General features: G+C 38.3%; 1 protein-coding gene across 1 annotated transcript; it reads right to left on the minus strand.

Moving 5' to 3' along the window:
- Positions 1 to 4755: 4755 nt before the first annotated feature.
- Positions 4756 to 5801, minus strand: LOC149933544 (uncharacterized). Its single transcript, XM_090156860.1, has 6 exons — positions 5757 to 5801; positions 5615 to 5702; positions 5201 to 5553; positions 4976 to 5139; positions 4888 to 4917; positions 4756 to 4829 (listed from the first exon to the last, which is right to left on the minus strand). Coding segments are annotated over exons 1-6 (663 nt in total). The 5' UTR covers positions 5759 to 5801; the 3' UTR covers positions 4756 to 4803.
- Between the last annotated feature and the right edge of the window lie 15010 nt (positions 5802 to 20811).

The following is a 20811-nucleotide window of genomic DNA, read 5'->3' on the forward strand; positions in this document are numbered from 1 at the left end:
TGGCGATTCAAATTACGTAAGATCTGGCGACCTTGCTGGCCAATGCGCCGAACCGTTTCACCCTATTCATCGTTTTGAAATACAGTATTTCACATTTCGGGAGTCATGAGGCGTGGCACTCTTTTTGATACCACAATTTGGCTCATTTAGCTATTGACTTTTCTTATTAGCTTTTTAATCTTATAGGCCTGTGTTTGCATCTAGTCGTATTCGAAACCTATTTTAACCCTGATAGGCGAAAAGATAAATAGACCACATGTTTAAAGGTCAGTAAAAACCTTAAATTTATTAAGTATTTAAATAACTGTAATACATTCTGTGTAACATTATTGTCGTAATCAATCTTAACAATCATGCCTCAATATTCCAGAGCTGATCGTACGGAACTAGTGGCCATTTACAACGTGGAAGGTGGAAGAAATCTACGACGAGTAAGTGAGATCTTTGAGCAACGACATCCACATAGAAGACCATCCATAACTACTGTAAGACGAGCTGTAAATGACTTTCACCAGTATGGTAACGTACAACTTCGATTTCGTAGGCCTGGTCAGCGGTATTTGGACTATTTTGCCGCATACCCACGTAGTAGTTGTGCCGCGGCGAGTAAGGATTTGGCTTGCAGTAAAACTCGCATTTGGGAAATTTTACATAGGCATAAGTACCATCCTTACAGATCAACGCTTCACCACGGTTTACGAGATGGAGACGCTCAACAACGGCTGGATTTTTGCAACTGGCTGCTAAATTCCGTGCACGACGACCCACAATTCCTCCGCAACATGCTGTTGTGTATGTATATTAGTTTAGTAAATAGTCATTGGAGGGCGCCACTGTAGTAGGATGTGCTACCATCTTTGCCAGTTTTCCATGTACAGGTAGAAAGGGGGTCGGCACCGGAAGTCCCCGCTTCCTTCCCCCTTCCGGCAGGTGGCGCGGGGGGGTCGACATTTTCTTCCCCCCTCGGGGTAAGTCACCGAAGGTCATTGACCTCCACAGAGTGGCGCGCGCTGATTGGCTGGCGCGGCGCGTGTACTGCGCGCTAATTGGCTGGCGCGAAATTATTCAAAATGGCGCTGATTGGTTGGTGTTTTGGCGCGAAAAGGGGTCAGTACTCCTTTAAAGGAATTCCCAGGCTCTCGGGCATTGTTAAAGTGGTGACAGGTTTGATTGATTACGAGCAGGTGTTTATCGAGGAATGCGCCGTTGCTAGGTTACCCCGCTCGTTGTTAGAGACTCGGGGAATGTGTGACCTTGTAGCTATATAATAAAAACATTTTTTGGTGGGAATTTAACATGACAAAGGGTTAACATAAGTTTGTAACTCTCTTTTAACGGTTATTATATGAACTCTTAGTAATTTGGAAAATTGACGTGATTTGGCCGCCATCTTTAATGTCGCATATTCAAACGGGTTCTGTAGGGTGGCCATCTATATATTTTTAGGAAATTTACCATATTTACGTCAATTTTTTTACGCTTTTTAAACAAGTTGTTCCTAACGGATTTCTATATCGTTACGTACCTAGATGGCTTGAACTTGATTATTATGACATATGTATCATATATTACCGTCACGTAACCTTTAATAACGACGCGAGGGAAAGCTTTCTAATTTATATTCAATACATTGCCACTATACGAAATATTTACATAAATTAAACAAGGTCGGTTCGCGATCGTGAAATTTAAATAAATGTAATAAGTAATTACATTGGTATAATAACAAACAAAACGGGTTTTAGTTTTTTAACAATTAAACTACTTTACATCTAAAAAACCAACTTATACCGTCAATGCGTTGCTTATTTGAATTGATAATAAACCTTTTTTACAAAACTCAAAAATGAATAATACAATGTTATAAAATAATTTTCAACTCTGAACCTGAAATTAAATATGTTTGTCAAATTGTTACCATTTTTTTTAAAATTATCTTACATCCTCCTATGTTTAAAATAAAAAACTCTGATTTAAATTTAAACTTTATTTTACAACATTTGTTGTTGACACAAAGGAACTATCGTTAATAACATTTAACACGCTATCAATAAAAACCACTAACTCGTCTATCGCCTTTAAGAATCCAGTTTTTGGGGGTCGTTCCAAATGCATTTCGTGAGAATTATGCTCTTTTTGAAAATATATCATTCTTTGTGCAATCAAATCCATTTCAAGTTGACGATTAATTTTTTTCAATTCTTTATTTATATGTTTAATCAGTTCATAGTCCTTGTTTTCTTTATAAGTCATTATTCCACAACAAAAACAAAGCGAAACTAGTTTGTATAAAACGCGATGTGGTTAGTTCAGTACAGGTCGGACACAAAGGAATCTGATTACTGATCTCTCTCTCCACGCCGTTAGAGCTCCTCTGATTACCGCGAACTATATCTCTCTCCACGGCGTTAGCGCTCCTCTGATTACCACGAACTATCTCTCTCTCCGCGTTTATCTCCATTGTTGATTTATTTAGAGCAGGTGTTAAGCGGAGAATCCCCCGTTGCTATGGTGACCTCGGCGCGACGTTTATTTGAGTATCAACAAACTTAGCAAATAACCTCGCATGGTTTAAATGTTCTCCACTTAAATATACGAAGTTTGAGAAAAAACTTTGACCCATTTTGTGTTTATTTAGAATCAATTAACATATCATTAGATGTAATTATACTAACTGAAACTTTTCAAATTATGGAAAATAATGAGTTCAAAATAAATGGTTATAATTACGGTTTTACAAAAATGTGTTAAAACCGAAACGGTGGCATAGTTATTTCCGTAATAAATGATTTAAGTTTAGTTGAGAATGTATTTACGATAGCCGAAGCAACTATCAAAAGTATCGACGTCAAATTACCTAATAATAAAATTTACAGGATTATAGGATGTTACCGAGTAACAGTGCTCTAGAATTTATTAGTGATATGAATTCCAAATTGTCTTATTATACGAATATTGAAAATATAATTTGGGCTGGAGATATAAATATAGATCTTTTATTGCCACGCGAGAAAATAGTTACTGAGTACCTAAACGTACTACACGAAAACGGCTTTTTCCATGTATAAATAACCCTACTCGAGTAACTTCCACTACTAAAACGAGTATTGACCACTTTTTCATTAAGCAAAACGTAAAAAATGAAGTGTTATCCACTACTCATATAGTTAATATTGCAGACGACTACCCAATTTATATTAGTGTCCCTAACATAAGCGAAACAAATAAACTGAATAATTCAAAAGAAGTTATCAAAATTGATTATGAAATTTTAACCAAAAATATCGGAAAGAAAACGTGGAACTCAGTTTTTGAAGAAAACGACCCTAATGAAGCCTCGAAACTATTTGTTGATGTATTAAAAAACCATATTAATCTAACGTCAAAAAACGACATATTTCTTTCTCTCATAAAAAAAAAATAAAACCTTGGATAACAAATTCAATAATTGTATCGATAAGGAAAAGAGATGCATTAGCTAAGCGTATTAAAAAAGAACCATTTAACGTTGCATTAAAAAATTATTATATAATTGCCCTTCTTAGTAACATTTCTAAAATATTTGAAAAAGTTATAAAAAATCAGTTAATTAACTTCCTGGAGAGCTCAAAATATTTATCGAAAAATCAATACGGTTTTAGAAAAGGTCTATTTTTGAGCTAACAGAAATGCTATATAAAACTATTGATCAAAATGTAAAATCTATTGGCGTGTTTTTGGACTTAAAAAAGACATTCGATACTGTCTCCCACCCTATATTAATACAGAAATTAGAAAAATCTGGTATACGTGGAATTGTATTAGATTGGTTTAGAAGTTATTTACTCGAGAGATATACAATAGTTAAAATAAATAATACCATAAGTAACTCACTATTAATTAAATTTGGTATACCTCAAGGTACAATGATTGGCCCGATATTGTTTTTAATATACATAAATAATTTATGTAACATCGAAATTGATGAGAAACTCGTATCGTTTGCGGATGATACTGCGGACACAAAGGGCTCTAAATATAGTTTATATGAAACTTAAGGAAAATTTATTAACATTCAACATAAATAAAACTAATTACATTTGTTTCTCCTCGAGAACGACTATAGATTTGTTACATGAATTTAAAATTCACGAAGATAATAATTGTAGAAACTGCACTGCAAAATGTTTAAAGTTAGAAAGAGTTAATAAACTAAAATATCTGGGGGTAATAATAGACAGTAATCTATAGTGGAATGTACATGTGACCTATATCACTAACAAAATTCGACTATGTATAAATTCCGTGAAATTAAAAACTTTCTAGAAATACCGTGTTTAAAAACCGTATATTACGCCCTAATTCAATCAATTATATCATACGGAATAATCGGCTGGGGTGGTACTTATGATACTACAATCGTACCATTAGAAATATTACAAAGAAAAATTCTACGCATATGTACGAAATTATTATTATTAACCTCGCAGTTTGAAACAAGTCGCCCCTATATGAACTTTTAAACGGTTATTCGTGTTAAACGTGTACATTGCTTAACATTAACGACAACATATAAAAAACAGCAGTCGATAAGTATGACATTCTAATTACCGTCAAATACAGAGCTAGAAGTTACTTGGTTAACCATTTTTAGATTATTTTTATGCTTAGTTATTGAGCGTTTCACTCCTATACGGTTCAATGGGAATTATTATTGATCGCTATTGTCAGTTATAATAAGAATGAAAATAGAGTTGCAAGATCGGAAGAAACTTTGATACAGCTTTATTTATTTATACAATTTTCATACAACTTTATTACGCGTTATAATATAATTTTTAACTCGGAACCTAGAAATGAAAAATGCTATTAGAATCGTAATTATTTTTTCGGAACCAATTGTTTTACCTCCTTCTACGACAATAGTGATTCCCGGAGCTGTAATTAAAATTAAAAATTAAAAATGAGAAACATGATAGTTTGATTTTATATTTACCATTTCGGAGATCAAGCGCTCTTGGTTTGTTCGCTGGGTTTGTCGGGGATGTGGGTGGTGTAGACGGGTCGTCCTCTTCCTCGGGGTACAATTCTAGGGGATTACCCTCTATACTTTGAACATAGGCAGCCACTTGCCTTACCTTTTCATAGGCGCACACATTTCTGTTAAATAAGAAATACTATATAATTTCCCCACCAAAAGATGGTGATTATTGATTCATACCGCGTATGGTCGTTGTTAAAATGGTGGTGAAAGTCACCCGGCTGTAGTTCTAAATCTGGAAAATTGGGGCACACAAACCGCGTGGCGACGATTATTCGATCTAGATCGATAAAGTTTCCCAGGTACTCTTTCGTTTGCCTTTCTTTGACAATAACGTATTGGGCCAGTCGCGTTATATTTAAGACATGGCGCTCGACGGCCTCAATATCGTATTGTCCCTGATCCCTGGGAAGCTTATTGACATAGTAGGCGATCGAGTCGATTTGGCGGTTTGTATCCCCCGAATAATTATTAGCAACCGGGATACGAAAAACAATTAGGTCTTCGCAACCATCTGAGCTTTTGTAGCCAATCTGTAACATTTATATTTAACTTAAAATATAAAATTTTAAATATAAAACTTTTAAAAATTACCTCTTTTACCAAAAACCGTTTAGAAGAAGAATATTTAGTTTTTGGCCAAATTATGGCGAAAAGAATGTGTATAGCTACAAACGATTCCCTAGAAACAAAAACAACTAAGTATTTGTTACATTAAAAACACCTGGAAACTTACATTTTTTTTGCTTCGGGAAGATTCACTAGTGTCAGGATTTCTAGATTCGTGTGACTAAAGGGTATATATATACTACCTAAAACCCCTTAGAGGGGACGCGTTGAAAACTCCAGCAGGTGTTTCGTTGACAATACAATTAATTATGTCATCCAATTAAATTGAGGTCGCGCATTCGCTGGAAAAATGGCCACGTTAGGGAACAATCCTTTCGCATAGTCATGGTAGAACCGGTTCATTCTGCTTTCGTGCTAATTAATCATTTTGACAAATTGAATACACCTGTTAATAGGACTCTCACGCGATTATTTGTTCATAATCTGATACCTTAGGGAGAATGATAGGAAATTAAGAAACTATCATTTTTAATCTTATAATAAACTAAGGTAGTGCCTCGGGATCCAGTTGGAGACATGTTATATATTTGTAGACAAATTTATTACTTCTGAGGGTGGCGCGGTAATAATTATCAATTACTTGTAAAAGTATATTAACAACGTCTTCTTAATAGTACGTAACGAGGTAAATTACTTGTCAAGCGAGGCGTTTTTTAAAATGTTTTAAGATAAAACTCTTGATCTAAAATTGCTTTTTATTCACATAATCTCCAATTTACAATAAAGATATTTATATATAGCCACTCGGCATATATCGTACTTTTCTCTAAAGCGCAAGAGTATTTCTTACTTTCCAAATTAGTGTTGTGTTTAATAAGACACGTAAACCTGGGTCTGTATTCATCCAATTCAGTAACCTCCGGGCAACCTACACCATTTAGGTCTATCACTTCGCGGTTTATTAGTTCTAATAAAAATTTGCACTTGTCTGCTCCTTGACAAAATACGCGGTCATAGCCGTCAGTAGCCATTCGCATGCATTCTTCCAATTTGTTGTACGGGGTAAAACCATAGTCCCAAGCGAGACCGTGTATGTTCTTCTCAACCCCCGTGTTCTGGCGTTGAGTTTGGGAAGGTAGATCGGTTAGGGGGTATGGTGGAAGAAAAACCCACGATGCGACCCGGGATGTATTTTCGGCCGCGCAAGCTGACGCTTCTTTCACTATTTTCTCATCTTTGGTCCGCCCGTCAAAGAATTCAAAATCAACGACTATTGATTTCTTATGCCTATAATTCAAAAGTAAATAGATTACCTTCCGAGAAAGAGGACTAAAATAAGATTATACTTACATAGTTTTGGCTTGACTTGAATCTTCTTCGAGTTTGAATGGGTATCCACTGATCGGTCGATTTTATATAGTCAGTTATTGCGTCATTGTATTTACATCAGCACAGTAGAAAAACCCCTGGATTTCGCTCCACCGATATAACATTCACCACCACTCATTCGCCACTTTAGAACGCCAAGAAAAGAGGTAGTATTTTTCTACCTTTTCACTTTTTTCGTATATACAATTATTGAATTTGCTATCCAAGGTTTTATTTTGATTAAAACCCCAGACGCGAACTATAAAATCTATTTGCGACTTCACGAACGGTGGTGCAACACAACTAAAAATGCGAGTATGGTTAAGCTAATATAAATTAAATGTGTTTATATCTTGGTGTTTGTTTTCAGGGAAGGGATGAAAGTTTTCCTAATTTCCCCGATAAAGGCGGTCGCAGTTACCCCCGATTGCTCGATACGTCTCGGGCGGGTTGACGGTGATTCTGGTATTACACTATCGGAATTTGAACTTAAACAAGTGTGGATGGATCGAGAGCGAATTACAACATTTTTCGAAAGCGAATCCACACCACCATCCTCGTGGTTTTTAGAGGGGGCGAATACAAGGAAAATTGACTTAAGTATTTATCAAGGTCGAAGAATATTGAACATCCGAGAAATGGTACGCGGGGTGGGGGTGAATAACGGAACGTTTTTCCCCACCAAGGTTGGGTTCGCCATCTCCGTTTATACATGGAAAGCGTTTGTCAACAAGTACGATGAGGTTATAGCGTGCCTCAATGAGGTTAAACGTGTTTACGATGAAATAAAACTTGCCGCAATTAGTCAAATTGAGGGTTATATACGAAAAAAGTGTAACGGTTGCGAAATTGATCATCCATCCCAAATCCAACACGATTGTTTAATGTTAACGTGGGATGAACGAGTGGAACTTAATTTCCTAAATGCAGCTAATAATTTAAGTTATTCCGATATCACTTCTACAATCATTAATAACACATTTTTAGGTGTTGATTTCTGTGAAAAAATATTATCCCATGTGATGTGTAATGGCAAGAAAATGTTATTACATGAAAATAAAAAAAATTAATAAAAATTATTTGATATGCAATTTGTAATTGGGATATGAAATTGTTTAAAATATTACCAAGATTTATTCAAACTAATAAATGTAATCACATGAAAAAACCCCAAGATTTATTCAAAAACTAATAAATGTTTTTTAATACATTTTCAAACAGTGTACATGAAAATCCCCAAAGGGTAAAACATTACATTTCCGTTATAATAGTTTAATGTATACGTAACCGATATATGTACGTGAGGCATTGTTAGATTAACTTTACACCTTATCGGAGTAATACGCGATGCTTACAACGTATGACCTGAAATAACAAATAAGTGTGACACTTACTAGTACACTTAGACTTGAAATTTGTTTCGACAATGACATTTTTTTTAAAGAGAACGTCCAGGGCATTCATTCGTTTTTATCGCTAAATATTTTTCGTGCAACCAACACCTTAACATTTTAACAATCTGCAACCATTTAACATCTTATTTTCTTAAATAAAACCAGAGAAGGTAACCATGAAAATTTAAAAATGTTGGAATAGCAATCAATTGAATACAGCCCGTTTATTCAATAGTCAAATTTATCATCTTTTGTTACACTTTATCAAAACTTTTTGCCTTATAACTACTTCTACATATCTGTTGTCGTAAGTTTTAGTCAAGTCGATAAGTTGTTTGTGTTTGAAAGGGTATAATAAAATTTCTTTAGCAGAAAAACTTTAAATTCATCATATAGTAATTGATTTGGGTAATAATAATTTCGTACATATGCGTAGAATTTTTCTTTGTAATATTTCTAATGGTACGATTGTAGTATCATAAGTACCACCCCAGCCGATTATTCCGTATGATATAATTGATTGAATTAGGGCGTAATATACTGTTATTAACCACAGTATTTCTAGAAAGTTTTTAATTTCACGGAATTTATACATAGTCGAATTTTATTAGTGATATAGGTCATAAGTACATTCCACTTTAGATTACTGTCTATTATTACCCCCAGATATTTAAGTTTATTTACTCTTTCTAACTTTAAACATTTTGCAGTGCAGTTTCTACAATTATTATTTTCGTGAATTTTAATTTCATGTAACAAATCTATAGTCGTTCTCGAGGAGAAACAAATGTAATTAGTTTTATTTATGTTGAATGTTAATAAATTTTCCGACCTTGTTTAATTTATGTAAATATTTCGTATAGTGGCAATGTATTGAATATAAATTAGAAAGCTTTCCCTCGCGTCGTTATTAAAGGTTACGTGACGGTAATATATGATACATATGTCATAATAATCAAGTTCAAGCCATCTAGGTACGTAACGATATAGAAATCCGTTAGGAACAACTTGTTTAAAAAGCGTAAAAAAATTGACGTAAATATGGTAAATTTCCTAAAAATATATAGATGGCCACCCTACAGAACCCGTTTGAATATGCGACATTAAAGATGGCGGCCAAATCACGTCAATTTTCCAAATTACTAAGAGTTCATATAATAACCGTTAAAAGAGAGTTACAAACTTATGTTAACCCTTTGTCATGTTAAATTCCCACCAAAAAATGTTTTTATTATATAGCTACAAGGTCACACATTCCCCGAGTCTCTAACAACGAGCGGGGTAACCTAGCAACGGCGCATTCCTCGATAAACACCTGCTCGTAATCAATCAAACCTGTCACCACTTTAACAATGCCCGAGAGCCTGGGAATTCCTTTAAAGGAGTACTGACCCCTTTTCGCGCCAAAACACCAACCAATCAGCGCCATTTTGAATAATTTCGCGCCAGCCAATTAGCGCGCGGTACACGCGCCGCGCCAGCCAATCAGCGCGCAGTATCCGCGTAGTTACCACGTGGTCCCCGCGCCAATCAGCGCGCGCCACTCTGTGGAGGTCAATGACCTTCGGTGACTTACCCCGAGGGGGGAAGAAAATGTCGACCCCCCCCGCGCCACCTGCCGGAAGGGGGAAGGAAGCGGGGACTTCCGGTGCCGACCCCCTTTCTACCTGTACATGGAAAACTGGCAAAGATGGTAGCACATCCTACTCACTGTTCAGGCAAAACTAGAACAATGACGTATGACATTAACGGAGTCACGTAGACGCCGTCAGAACGAGGAAGCTGTAGAAGTTGTACAAAATCGTCTCTATAATAAAAGTTTAATTATTAAGTTTTGATTTACTTGTGTGATGTTTTAAGTTATTTAAAACGCAGTCAAAACGAGACGCAACACTGGCGACGGAGATTCTGTGTGACACGTTGTAACTTTCCTGATTTTCTACGCTTTGTGTTGCATCACACTGAAGCCTCGACACTGATCAAAATGGCGCTCTCTCTGCCATCGTTTCCCCCGTTCGATGTTCATGCGGAACCGAGCAACGTGGGTCTCCGCTGGAAAAAATGGCTCTCCCGGTTCGAACGCTTTCTTGTCGTCGCCGATATTGACGATGCTACGGTCCAACGTGCAGCTTTATTGCACTATGCTGGGGATATGGTATATGATATTTTCGATACTTTGCCTGATACTGGTACTTAAAAAGACTATATCAAGGCGAAAGCGGCGCTTAACAAATATTTTACCCCGTTGGTAAATGTCACTCACGCCATTTTTGTATTCCGGCAAGCGGTTCAACATGAGCGAGAAACTATTGATGACTATTGTACCCGGTTACGTGTACTAGCGGTGGATTGCTCATTTTCGGATTTGGATGCGGAACTGAAAGCTCATATTATTCAAACATGCCGCTCCTCCTCGCTTCGCCGCCGCCCACTTCGTGACTCTAATTTAACCCTCACTGGATTACTTGAGTTGGCTCACGCTTTGTCCCTAGCCGATACTCATGCTGCTTCTATGGAGAAACAAATTGAAGCCTTATATCTCACTAAGCCTGTTTTCTACCAACTCTCCGCATACTGTGAATGCAATAAAGCCATAGTTCTTCCTGCGGTAATGCATCCTCCGCTATTTGCTACAATTGTGGAAATACCTATCCCCATGCCGGTGAATGTCCTGCAAAGAACCGCCATGGTAACTCTTGTGGAATTAAAGGACATTACGGTAAGATGTGTAAGAAAAAGAACTCCGGTCTACAAAAGGATGGCAATATAGCTCGGAATCAATCTAGACGTCGTAAGGGCAAACCCAGGTATGACACAAAAAGGGGCAGCAAGAAACACGGTAACCCAACTGCTGCTAAACAAGGGTTCGCTATGGGAAGTTCCAACTCCAAGTCCCCAACTAAGTCCAGTAATAGCGACTCCGACGCCTCTACTTTTACGTTGTCTGCGTTATCCAGTTGCCGACCCCAAGCTGCTATCAAAATAAATGACACTCTGATCACCTTCCTTGTTGTTTCCGGGGCAGATTTAAACCTTTTGCCAAAGGAAAGCTTCTTGAAAATATTTCCCGCGCCACGGCTGGAACTTACTTCTAAACATATTTTCGCATATGGCTCGAATATTCCCTTGGAACTTGAAGGGAAATTTTACGCTCGTTTGGAATTTAACAAGACACGTCTCAATGCAGATATATACATCATGAGTTCCAAACATGGACAACCTTTACCAGTTTTGGGTTACCAAACGTGCTCTGCTTTAAAACTGTTGAAAATGGCACACTCAATTCGCACAGATCCAGATATCTTTCTGGACCACCAGGATCTCTTTCGTGGTATCGGAAAGATGAAGAACTTTCAAGTAAAATTACACATTGATCCCTCGATAAAGCCAGTAGCTCACCGTCATCGACGCATACCATTGCACCTGCGGAAACCACTTGAAGAGGAACTTCAATCTCTCATCGATCAAGACGTAATTGAAAAGGCTACTGGGCCGACACCATGGGTTTCTCCACCAGTCCTCGTACCTCGCCCTAAAGCCGGCACGCCTGGTGCAATTCGTCTATGTATTGATATGCGTTGTCCAAATACGGCGATCGCCAGAGAACGACATGTCACACCCATTTTTGAAGACATATTTATCAAGCTCAGTGGTGCGACATATTTTTCCAAGATAGATCTGAAAAACTGGTATCACCAATTGGAGCTTCATCCTGATAGTCGTGGGATAACCACATTTTCGACAGACAAGGGGCTATACCGCTACAAGCGCTTAAATTTTGGAGTCTGTACTGCGGCCGAAATCTTCCAGAACATTATTGCTCAAGTAATTAGCGACATCGAACATGCTGACAACGTAAGTGATGACATTATTGTGTTTGGCGCAACTCGGCATGCGCATGACACGGCACTCCGCCTGGTTTTACACCGTTTGAGAGACCATGGTTTTACTCTTGATAAAAATAAATGTGAATTTGGTAAAGCAAGCGTCACTTTTTTCGGCCACACATTCGGCAAGGACGGGTGTTCGCCTGAGGATCAAAAAGTGAGAGCTATACGAAACGTATCCCAACCCACTTGTCCAAAGGATGTTAGAAGCTTCTTAGGCATGTTAAACTATTGCTCCCGCTACATCCCCAATTTGACCACCATAGTTGAGCCTCTTCGCACACTAACAAGAAAGAAAACTCCGTTCCGGTGGACTCCTACAGAAGAAATCGCATTTAATAATGCTAAGAAAGCAATCTCGAGTAAACCAATTCTTCAATATTTTAACCCTGCTCTAACTACGTACTTATCCGTAGACGCCAGTCCTGTCTTGGAGCAATTCTATCACATGAAGATTCTGATGGCAAGGTGTACGTTATATCCTATGCTAACAAATCCCTTACCGATGTAGAGACGCGATACTCACAAGTTGAAAAAGAGGCCCTTGCTCTAGTGTGGGTCGTGGAGCACTTTCACTTGTACCTGTTTGGGTCAAAATTAATTGCCATCACGGACCGTAAAGCACTTGTATGTATCTTCAACAAGCCTCCAGCACGAATCGAGCGTTGGAATCCTCGTTTGCAAGAGACGGCCCTTACAATCACCAAAATAATCATGTTTGGGCGCTTGAATGTTTGGATTGGTCTTGTTGGAAACCGGTTAATTGGTCCAGTATTCTTACCGCAAAATCTAAATGGCCGGAGTTATTTAGATTTCTTGAGAAATGAGCTAGAACAACAACTTGACGAACTGCCGTTGGCGCAACGAGGAAGACTGTGGTTTCAGCAAGATGGTGCCTCACCTCATTACCACAGAGCCGTGAGAGATTACCTAAACAACGAATTAACACAACGATGGATAGGGAGAAACGGTCCCGTACAAGGGCCAGCAAGGTCGCCCGATCTGACTCCGTTGGATTTCTTTCTTTGGGGGTTCTTCAAGTACAAGGTGTACGCCACTCCGGTTGAGACCCTTGAAGAGCTGCGTCAACGAATTGTAAGCGCTTTCCGGGAAGTAACCCACTCGTCATATGTGGTATCAGTACTCCGACGGGTCCCAATGCCGTAGCTGCAGTCGAGTTTGGCCACTCTCAACGTCCATGCAGTTGTATAACCGTTGGACCTGATAAAGTCTATCATTCCTTTTGCGATTCGATCTTCTGGCATAAACTTTAACCGGCCCAAGAACTTCAGCTTGCTTTTGTCCTCCCTCTGTTCCATAGAACTCCAGCCCATTTCACCCTGAACCAGAACGTTTTGAGTGCAGTGCACCCCACCTCACGCTGCACGCGCTCAAAGATCTTATTAGTTGGCTTGAAGTAACAAATAACCTCGTTGGCATATGCAGCGCCGGCCCTAGGGTAGAGCAAGTGGAGCGGTCGCTCTAGGCGCCACGACAGCGGCCAGGTGGAAAGGGGCGCCAAAATTCCCTTTGAGAGGCGCGGGGCGGCGTGGCAACAATAGAAAAAAATATCTCGCTCTACCCTGACCAAGGGCTAGGGCCGGCGCTGGGCATATGTAATCACTGGGACTGCCACGCTCTTCTACAGAGTCCGCCCAACAGAACATTTATTGTACGACGATTCCGTCAAATTCCTTACCATCCAACGGAGCTTATTACACTTCCCGATTTTGTCTTTTTCCATTTGGGCAAGGTAGGATTCCTGTGCCATCAAAGTAACTCCGAGGTAAGTATATTTAGTAACTCTTTGCATAGGCTTGCCCTGTAATTGATATCCGGGTGAGACGGTGGACATAGGGCTTGTACTCAAAAAGTTGGACTTGTCGATACTAAAGGTCAAGCCACGTCGGGAAGCAAAACTTAAACAAATGTCCAGTAGCCTACTCATGTTCGTATGATTATTCGCCAATGGACACGAAAGTTCAGGATTTGCGGTGTCTTCTTGCACGTACGAATGAATCATGTCTTTGAGTGAGCGTGGTTCCATCCTTGGTCTCTTTTTCAGCATAAGACTGAAACACTAATTTGCCTAACGCGGTTGGAGAGTGGGGTCAAGTTACCATGCTAATAAAGGGCATTAAAATAATAAATTTTAAGATATTAAAAGGGGTGGTTATTTGGTTAAAACAACTTCCATCTAATATTACCTTGGAAAATAAATAATTTCTGTCTTGGATCGACAGGGGTTTCCCCCAAGCTCTTCGGTTTCCCCTTCCATAAAAACTTGTTGAAGTTAGCGGTAATAGTTAGTGTAGGGAGCTGCTGGCTCGATCACTTGGCATGCAGGGCTTGCCACCACCCTCCTACGCAGTGTAACCTAGCCACCTGAATTAAAGGCTTCAAAAGTCGCTTGATGACTTAGGCCTAAGGTGTGCCTTGGGTATTAGCCTAGCTGATTATTATTATTATTATATAGAACGGGTTAGAAAGATGACTACTAAACCTCGATTCCAGGTTCTCCAATAAATGTTTGCGAAGTCCTCCAAATTTGGTGGTGTTGTTCTCGTAGATTGTCTCAAACGTTTCGAGTAATTTCATTACGACAAGTGAGATTTGTGGACCATGTAAACAGTCTGTCGCGTCTCTTAGAGGAGATAACAAACTTTGAAGATCTTTAATTTTGGTAAAAAACCAGGCGATGGAGCAGTTGTTACACTGCGCTCGGCTAACGTACTTTCTTTCAAAATGAATAAAACCAACGTAACCACATTAATGAAAATGTATCACACAATTAAAGCCGATAAGAAAACACGTAAAATAAATTACGAAGTTACGAGTAAAGTAAGCTAACCAAAAAAGGGCGTTGTATACCACTTGAAATTGTATTCATAAATGACCCTTAACAGTTCAAAAGTACCGATAGACAAAAAAATTACTAAGTGGACCACCCAGGGGTTCTACCCTTGAACCCTCTTATCTCTGCTGACTGCGCTAAAACAAGATTTGACCATTATAATTTAATGCGTAAAAATGTAAGACTTTAAAAACTATTAATATACTCTTCCGCTTAAGCTGAGCTTATAATTTTCAGTGAAGCGTAACATATATAGTGGTAGAATACTCGCCTGTCATGCAGGAGGGATCGGTTTCGGAACCCGCCCGATGCGATCCCAAAATAATAATAAGGCGTTTACCGTGAACATTTGGTGGAAACCCTGCCATTGAGACGTTTACCGTAACCCTCAGCACTCGGTCCGTCCCAAAACTCAGCAAATAGAGGTTGGAGAGTAGAGACCCCCGTACGTACCAAACACAACATTCACACACGACACAAACTATCAATACACATCACCATTACCGTAACGAAATTTCAAAAAAGACTGCTAAATCGCAACCGTCGCGGCAGTGAGCGTTGACGAAAAAAAACACACAAACGCAAATATCATCCTTTCACGCTTAACGTCACGGAATTTTTGCCAAACTTAACAACAAATTCACGAAACTGCGAACACGGTCTTGTGTGGTCGTGCACCCTACTACATCATAAAAAATATGGAATATTGAGGGAAACGATAAAGGTTTAGTTTTACTTTCGGGCGTTTCGGTTATGTAAATTTTTTAATTTCGAAGGTTAATTCAGGATGAATATTGAATAAACTTGGTTAACAATAACAAATACCTATTTGTATCAATGCCATGAAAATTAATGCAGTAATAAAAATACAAAAAAATAAAAAAACTTACAAATATAAACGTCAGTGAAAGCGTGTTGATTTCAAATAAATTATGAAAAAAGGACTATAATTAACTGAAATAATGGAAAGATTCAATAGGCCATATCATAAGTAACATAATAACCATAAATATGACAATTATCGAGATTTACAACGAAAAAGATTTGCATAGATATTGCGCAATCAAGATGTTTTATCAGCATAGAGCCCCTAGTGTCTAAATTATGCGAGACTTCCGCCTAAGCCGAAATATCTGGTTTCCGATAGATTCGCAGAATATTAGGCTTATATGATAAAAGTGCTAGCCGCTCGGCCACCCCTCTTTCTTCATCGAAATTACTTGGAAGTTACACAGAGCGGTGACAGCACTATTTTTGTTTGTGGCATTATGTATGAACTACGTAAATGGGCGATATTTTTTTCTTGGACGAAAGCTGGTTACTGTTATTAAAACAGCAACATTGCTATTTAGTTACACGATCGAAATTCCAGTTAGTTCCGACAGTGCGTTTACGGGTTTTTACGTTCCTCGGTTTACGCAAGATGGCTGACGGCGGCACTTCACAAAACGGGACGTCTCTCGGGGTGGCTTGTTTACGCGTTTTTAATTTTATCTTTTTACTCTTTATTACTCGTCTACGGTTTGACTTATTTACCAGCTGACGAGGGTGTAGGTACTTCGGGTTTCGGTCTGAAATGTCTGGCTAGGCGAGGGAATCGGTCTCTTTCATCTGGTTTTCCTCTCTCGGGATTATCGGGTAATCGATGTCCAACAGGTTGCATGAGGATCGCGAAGACATTGCTCTTCGTGGATCTTCTACTGCTTTGATCACCACCTTCTGATCGGAATGCCCTGGATGGGTGATTAGCGATGGGAATTTAGTTCGCGACTTGCGAGAGGGGTTCAGCGAGGATACTTTTATTTTAAGTTAATTAGAATATTCGAGCGCGACTTCATCGCGCATTATTTAATATTTCTTCCGACATGGCTTCTCTCGCACTCCGAGGATCAAAGTTCTTCCGACCCTTGAGAATCAGAAGTCTCCTTCACGTCTCTTTCAAAATCCGAATTCTATCCTTTTGGGGTTCTGTCTTCTGGTTTCGTTCTGGGGATTGTTGGGCGGAGTTAAAACAAAAACAAATGGTGACTTTACGTTTTATGTGGGTCATTGGTGCACTTAAGACTCGTGTCTTGTGATACCACGGATGACATCATCTGACCTAGGAAAATTCGCATGTGGTTGCGAGAGGGTGATACAGGAGGGTCTCGGGGTTATTTTTATTTTTGTCCTCTAGCGGAAACTCGTGACGCACCCTAGACCTTAAGGATGCAGCATTGGAAAATCGCACTTTTGTTGGGGTCTTGTTACCGTGGGAGTAGGGAGGGATTTAGTTTTAGCCTTGCTAAAAGGAGGGATTTAGTTTATAATTTATTTTACGAGAACACATGTTTAAATAATCAACTAAAGTTTATATTTTATTGCGAGGGTAGATCCTCTTCTATTATCTGTATAAACTATGTTTAATTACTATGTGGCTGTCAAGTTTTAAGTTTTTAGTTTAACATTAAATTTAATTATATTTCACAACTGGTATTAATTTTTATTAAATGGATCTTTGAATTCTAAGACATTTGGTATATTACACTTGAGGAATACTTAAGATTAACTATCAATAAAGATGGTCAAGGGCGCGGGGGAAAATGTACATAATACAAAAAAAAATAAAAATATATAAGTAGGCGGGGGGAAGTAAACCTGAAGGGTTACATGACGTAGGGGAAGTACGTTTTTACAAGAGTCGACGAAGCGAATAATCACCTACTGTCTTTCGTAATCGATCTTATAAAGGTTTTGTTTAAGTGCAAAACAAACAAATATTTATCTCTGTTATAGCTTTATACTAATGGTGACGTCCAATTCCAGAGTTTGGTATTTGGTTTCTTTAGTTCTTTAGTTCGATTAAAGCGCGACAAACGATTAAAAACCCATCACGTCGAAACTAGGAGTAGCGCCAATCGTACAGGTCCAAGTACGTAGCAACGGCCATCCGGAACTGAGCACGGCCGGGAATGTCCTTTAGGTACTCCGGAAAAGAATTCCACTCTTGTATGGAGGAGGGGAGAAATGAATGTTTGCGAACGGCAAGTCTGAAGCCCGGAAGGATCATATAGGGTCAAAAAATGTTACCTTCAAAAGTAATAATTTTTGAGTGAATTATTACATAATTAAAATAATTGTGATACTTATTATTGTTTTAATGCTAATTTTCTTAATAAACCTTTTTTCGACACCCATCTCCGATTTGGACTTGCAAACGAACTGAGTATATTTTGCCTTGGACTTTTCGGACACCAGGAAGATTTCGGTGCTGAACTCCAAGTGGATTGCGCAATAACTCTGAAAATAAGTTCGGGTGATAATTTTTATTTATTGTATACTTATTTATACTTAAACTTTAGTTCATGAACTCACCGGTTAGGGAAAATTTAAAAGCGCAGTAAAACTTGAAATGTTCATTTTTCAAGTATGTAGCATTGGTTTGTAGTTACTTGTATACATGTATTATTTTTCAAACGATTTCGTCTGCCCAAACAATAGTTCTAGTAATTCTAGCCCTCCCGACAAAGTTAAGTCCCTGTCGACGCCAATAATATATTTTATACATTGATGTCTACAGACGAAAGCCTTATACTGAATATTTCTTAAAAAATAAAAATTTATATTTAACTTATGGTTAAACATGTCAGAATTCAATGTTTCAAACTCCATAAATTGAGTTCAAATCCTCTGCATATAATCAAAAAATGAAAAATCGACATACGGACGATACGGTCGAGTTGTTGACGAGGCCTATAGTACCAATGATTCCGAATATTAACGTAAGCCTATGCCTAGAAAAATAGTTTATATATTCAAAACAACCGTTTCTCCGAGCTGTTCGTGCCGGATTTAATAAACCTAATGATTTCTCAATTCAATAAATACGTTTCCTTATTCCTGATGTATTTTGCCTTGACTATTGTGCTTTGTTTGTACCTATGTTTTAGGCAGGATTTAGGCGTGTGCTAGATATTTGGTTACACGGATTAGGTCGATCGAATACCAAATCGAATAACCTTGAAAATGTTCTCGACAGTGGCGGATCTAGGGGTAGGCAAGGTAGACTACAGCCTACCCGTAATTTTCTAGGGGGCCCCGGCTGCCCAAAATCATTTCCATCTACAATACGGTTAAGTGTTTTATGAAAATTTTGTAAAATGGAAATCAAAATTTTAGCTTATCGGAACGTTTCTTAACGTAAAGTGTGGGGAAGGGGGCGGGACAGAGTGTAACGCGACGGGCCGGGATTATTTGTGTTAACCCCCTTTCTCGCCTTTGGCTTTCGCTGCCAGGTGCACAGAACAAGCGGAAGGGACCAAATATTTTTGGTCGGCTTGCACAAGAAAGATAAATATTCGTGGAAATGTTTCCCCCGAAATAGAAAGAAGGGGAGATAAGGATCAAAAGGCGCATAGCACCGCATACAATAGTGCAACTGCCACAAGGTTTGTAGAAGCGCTTATCGCAACTGCCCGGGCCCAACCTGTCCAACTAGAAGAGGGGAGAGCCTGGAGAGGGGGGAACGGTTTGTGTCTTTATAATTTTGGGGTTTTACCCAGTTTTCAACACTTTTGCGATATTTCGTGACTCTTTATCTCGACGAGTCGACGATACGGGCCATCTTTCGTTCCATTTCGTTTTGTGTTACAGAACGAGTTAGTAGTCTTATTTTTTGCCTCTCCAGTCGAGTTTAAAATTTTGGCAAGAGCGGACTTCTACCTCCTCGAGGTTTAAAGAAGCCTTAATGCGCTTGTCTAAAATTTAAACACTTAGATAATATATCTCAAACCAAAAGCCTTTTTAAAGGCTAATTAGTTATTATTTTAAACAGTCTTTTTGAAGACTGTAAGTAGCTACTTTTTGAAACAGCCTAAGCTCAAGGGTATTAGTAGCGACTAGCTACTTTTTAGAACAGCCTTTTTCAAGGCTATTAGTAGCGACCAGTTACATTTTGAAACAGCCTTTTTAGGCTATTTTTACTTTTTCAAACGGCCTTTTCAAGGCTATAAGAAGTTACTTTTTAAAAAAAAAAGCCCATTTCAAGGCTATAAGAAGTTACTTTTTTTAAAAAAAGCCCATTTCAAGGCTATTAAAAGTTACCTTTTAAGACGGTCCTTTATAGGGTTTAAGCTCTGACTTCTCCTAGGACCTCTACGGGCTTTTCAACTATTTGCTCTGGTTAATCATTTTTCGTGGTTGGGGAATTTTTTTTATTTTTTAAAGCCGCTCAGCCCGCTCTTATAAAGTTTATTTGAATGGTTAGTTTTAGTGTGGAGATTAAATATGAAAATACTTAATAACACTCACGCTTCAGGAGCCGAAAAGCGAAAGAAGAGAAAATTAGAACAAAAACAAATTGCATCTCAAAAGGATACACTTCGAAAGTTTTTCAAAATTAAAACTAATGAAATTATTGAAGCCCAAGAAAAAGCTACAGAACCAAGTGGGCAAGGAGAATTTGTTGAGGATCAATGTATTTCAAACGACTCCGAACCAAAACACGAAGAAATAATTAATAAAGATATTGCTTTTCGGGGACATAGTGAGTGATTCGGACAACAGAGGTAACTTTATCGAAATTTTAGAGATGGTTAATGTGCCCTAATTTAAAAAATAAATTAGATAAAATGCCCAATAACGCGAAGTACACTAGTTGTATAATTCAGAATTAATTAATTTCTTAACATAATTAAAAAAATGATAAAATCAGAAATTGATTATTCTGGTGGAAACTAC

The sequence above is a fragment of the Leiobunum rupestre genome, chromosome 8 (genome assembly GCF_980474605.1).
Source record: "Leiobunum rupestre chromosome 8, qqLeiRupe1.1.hap1, whole genome shotgun sequence".
NCBI lineage: Eukaryota > Metazoa > Arthropoda > Arachnida > Opiliones > Sclerosomatidae > Leiobunum > Leiobunum rupestre.

What these genes read in the sequence shown, in the direction of transcription:
- LOC149933544 (XM_090156860.1), bottom strand. An exon ending in TTTAACAACGACCATACGCG is followed by an intron (nt 5,140 to 5,200) that starts GTATGAATCAAT and finishes CTTATTTAACAG; the next exon opens with AAATGTGTGCGCCTATGAAA. An exon ending in CACTATTGTCGTAGAAGGAG is followed by an intron (nt 4,830 to 4,887) that starts GTAAAACAATTG and finishes TTTCATTTCTAG; the next exon opens with GTTCCGAGTTAAAAATTATA.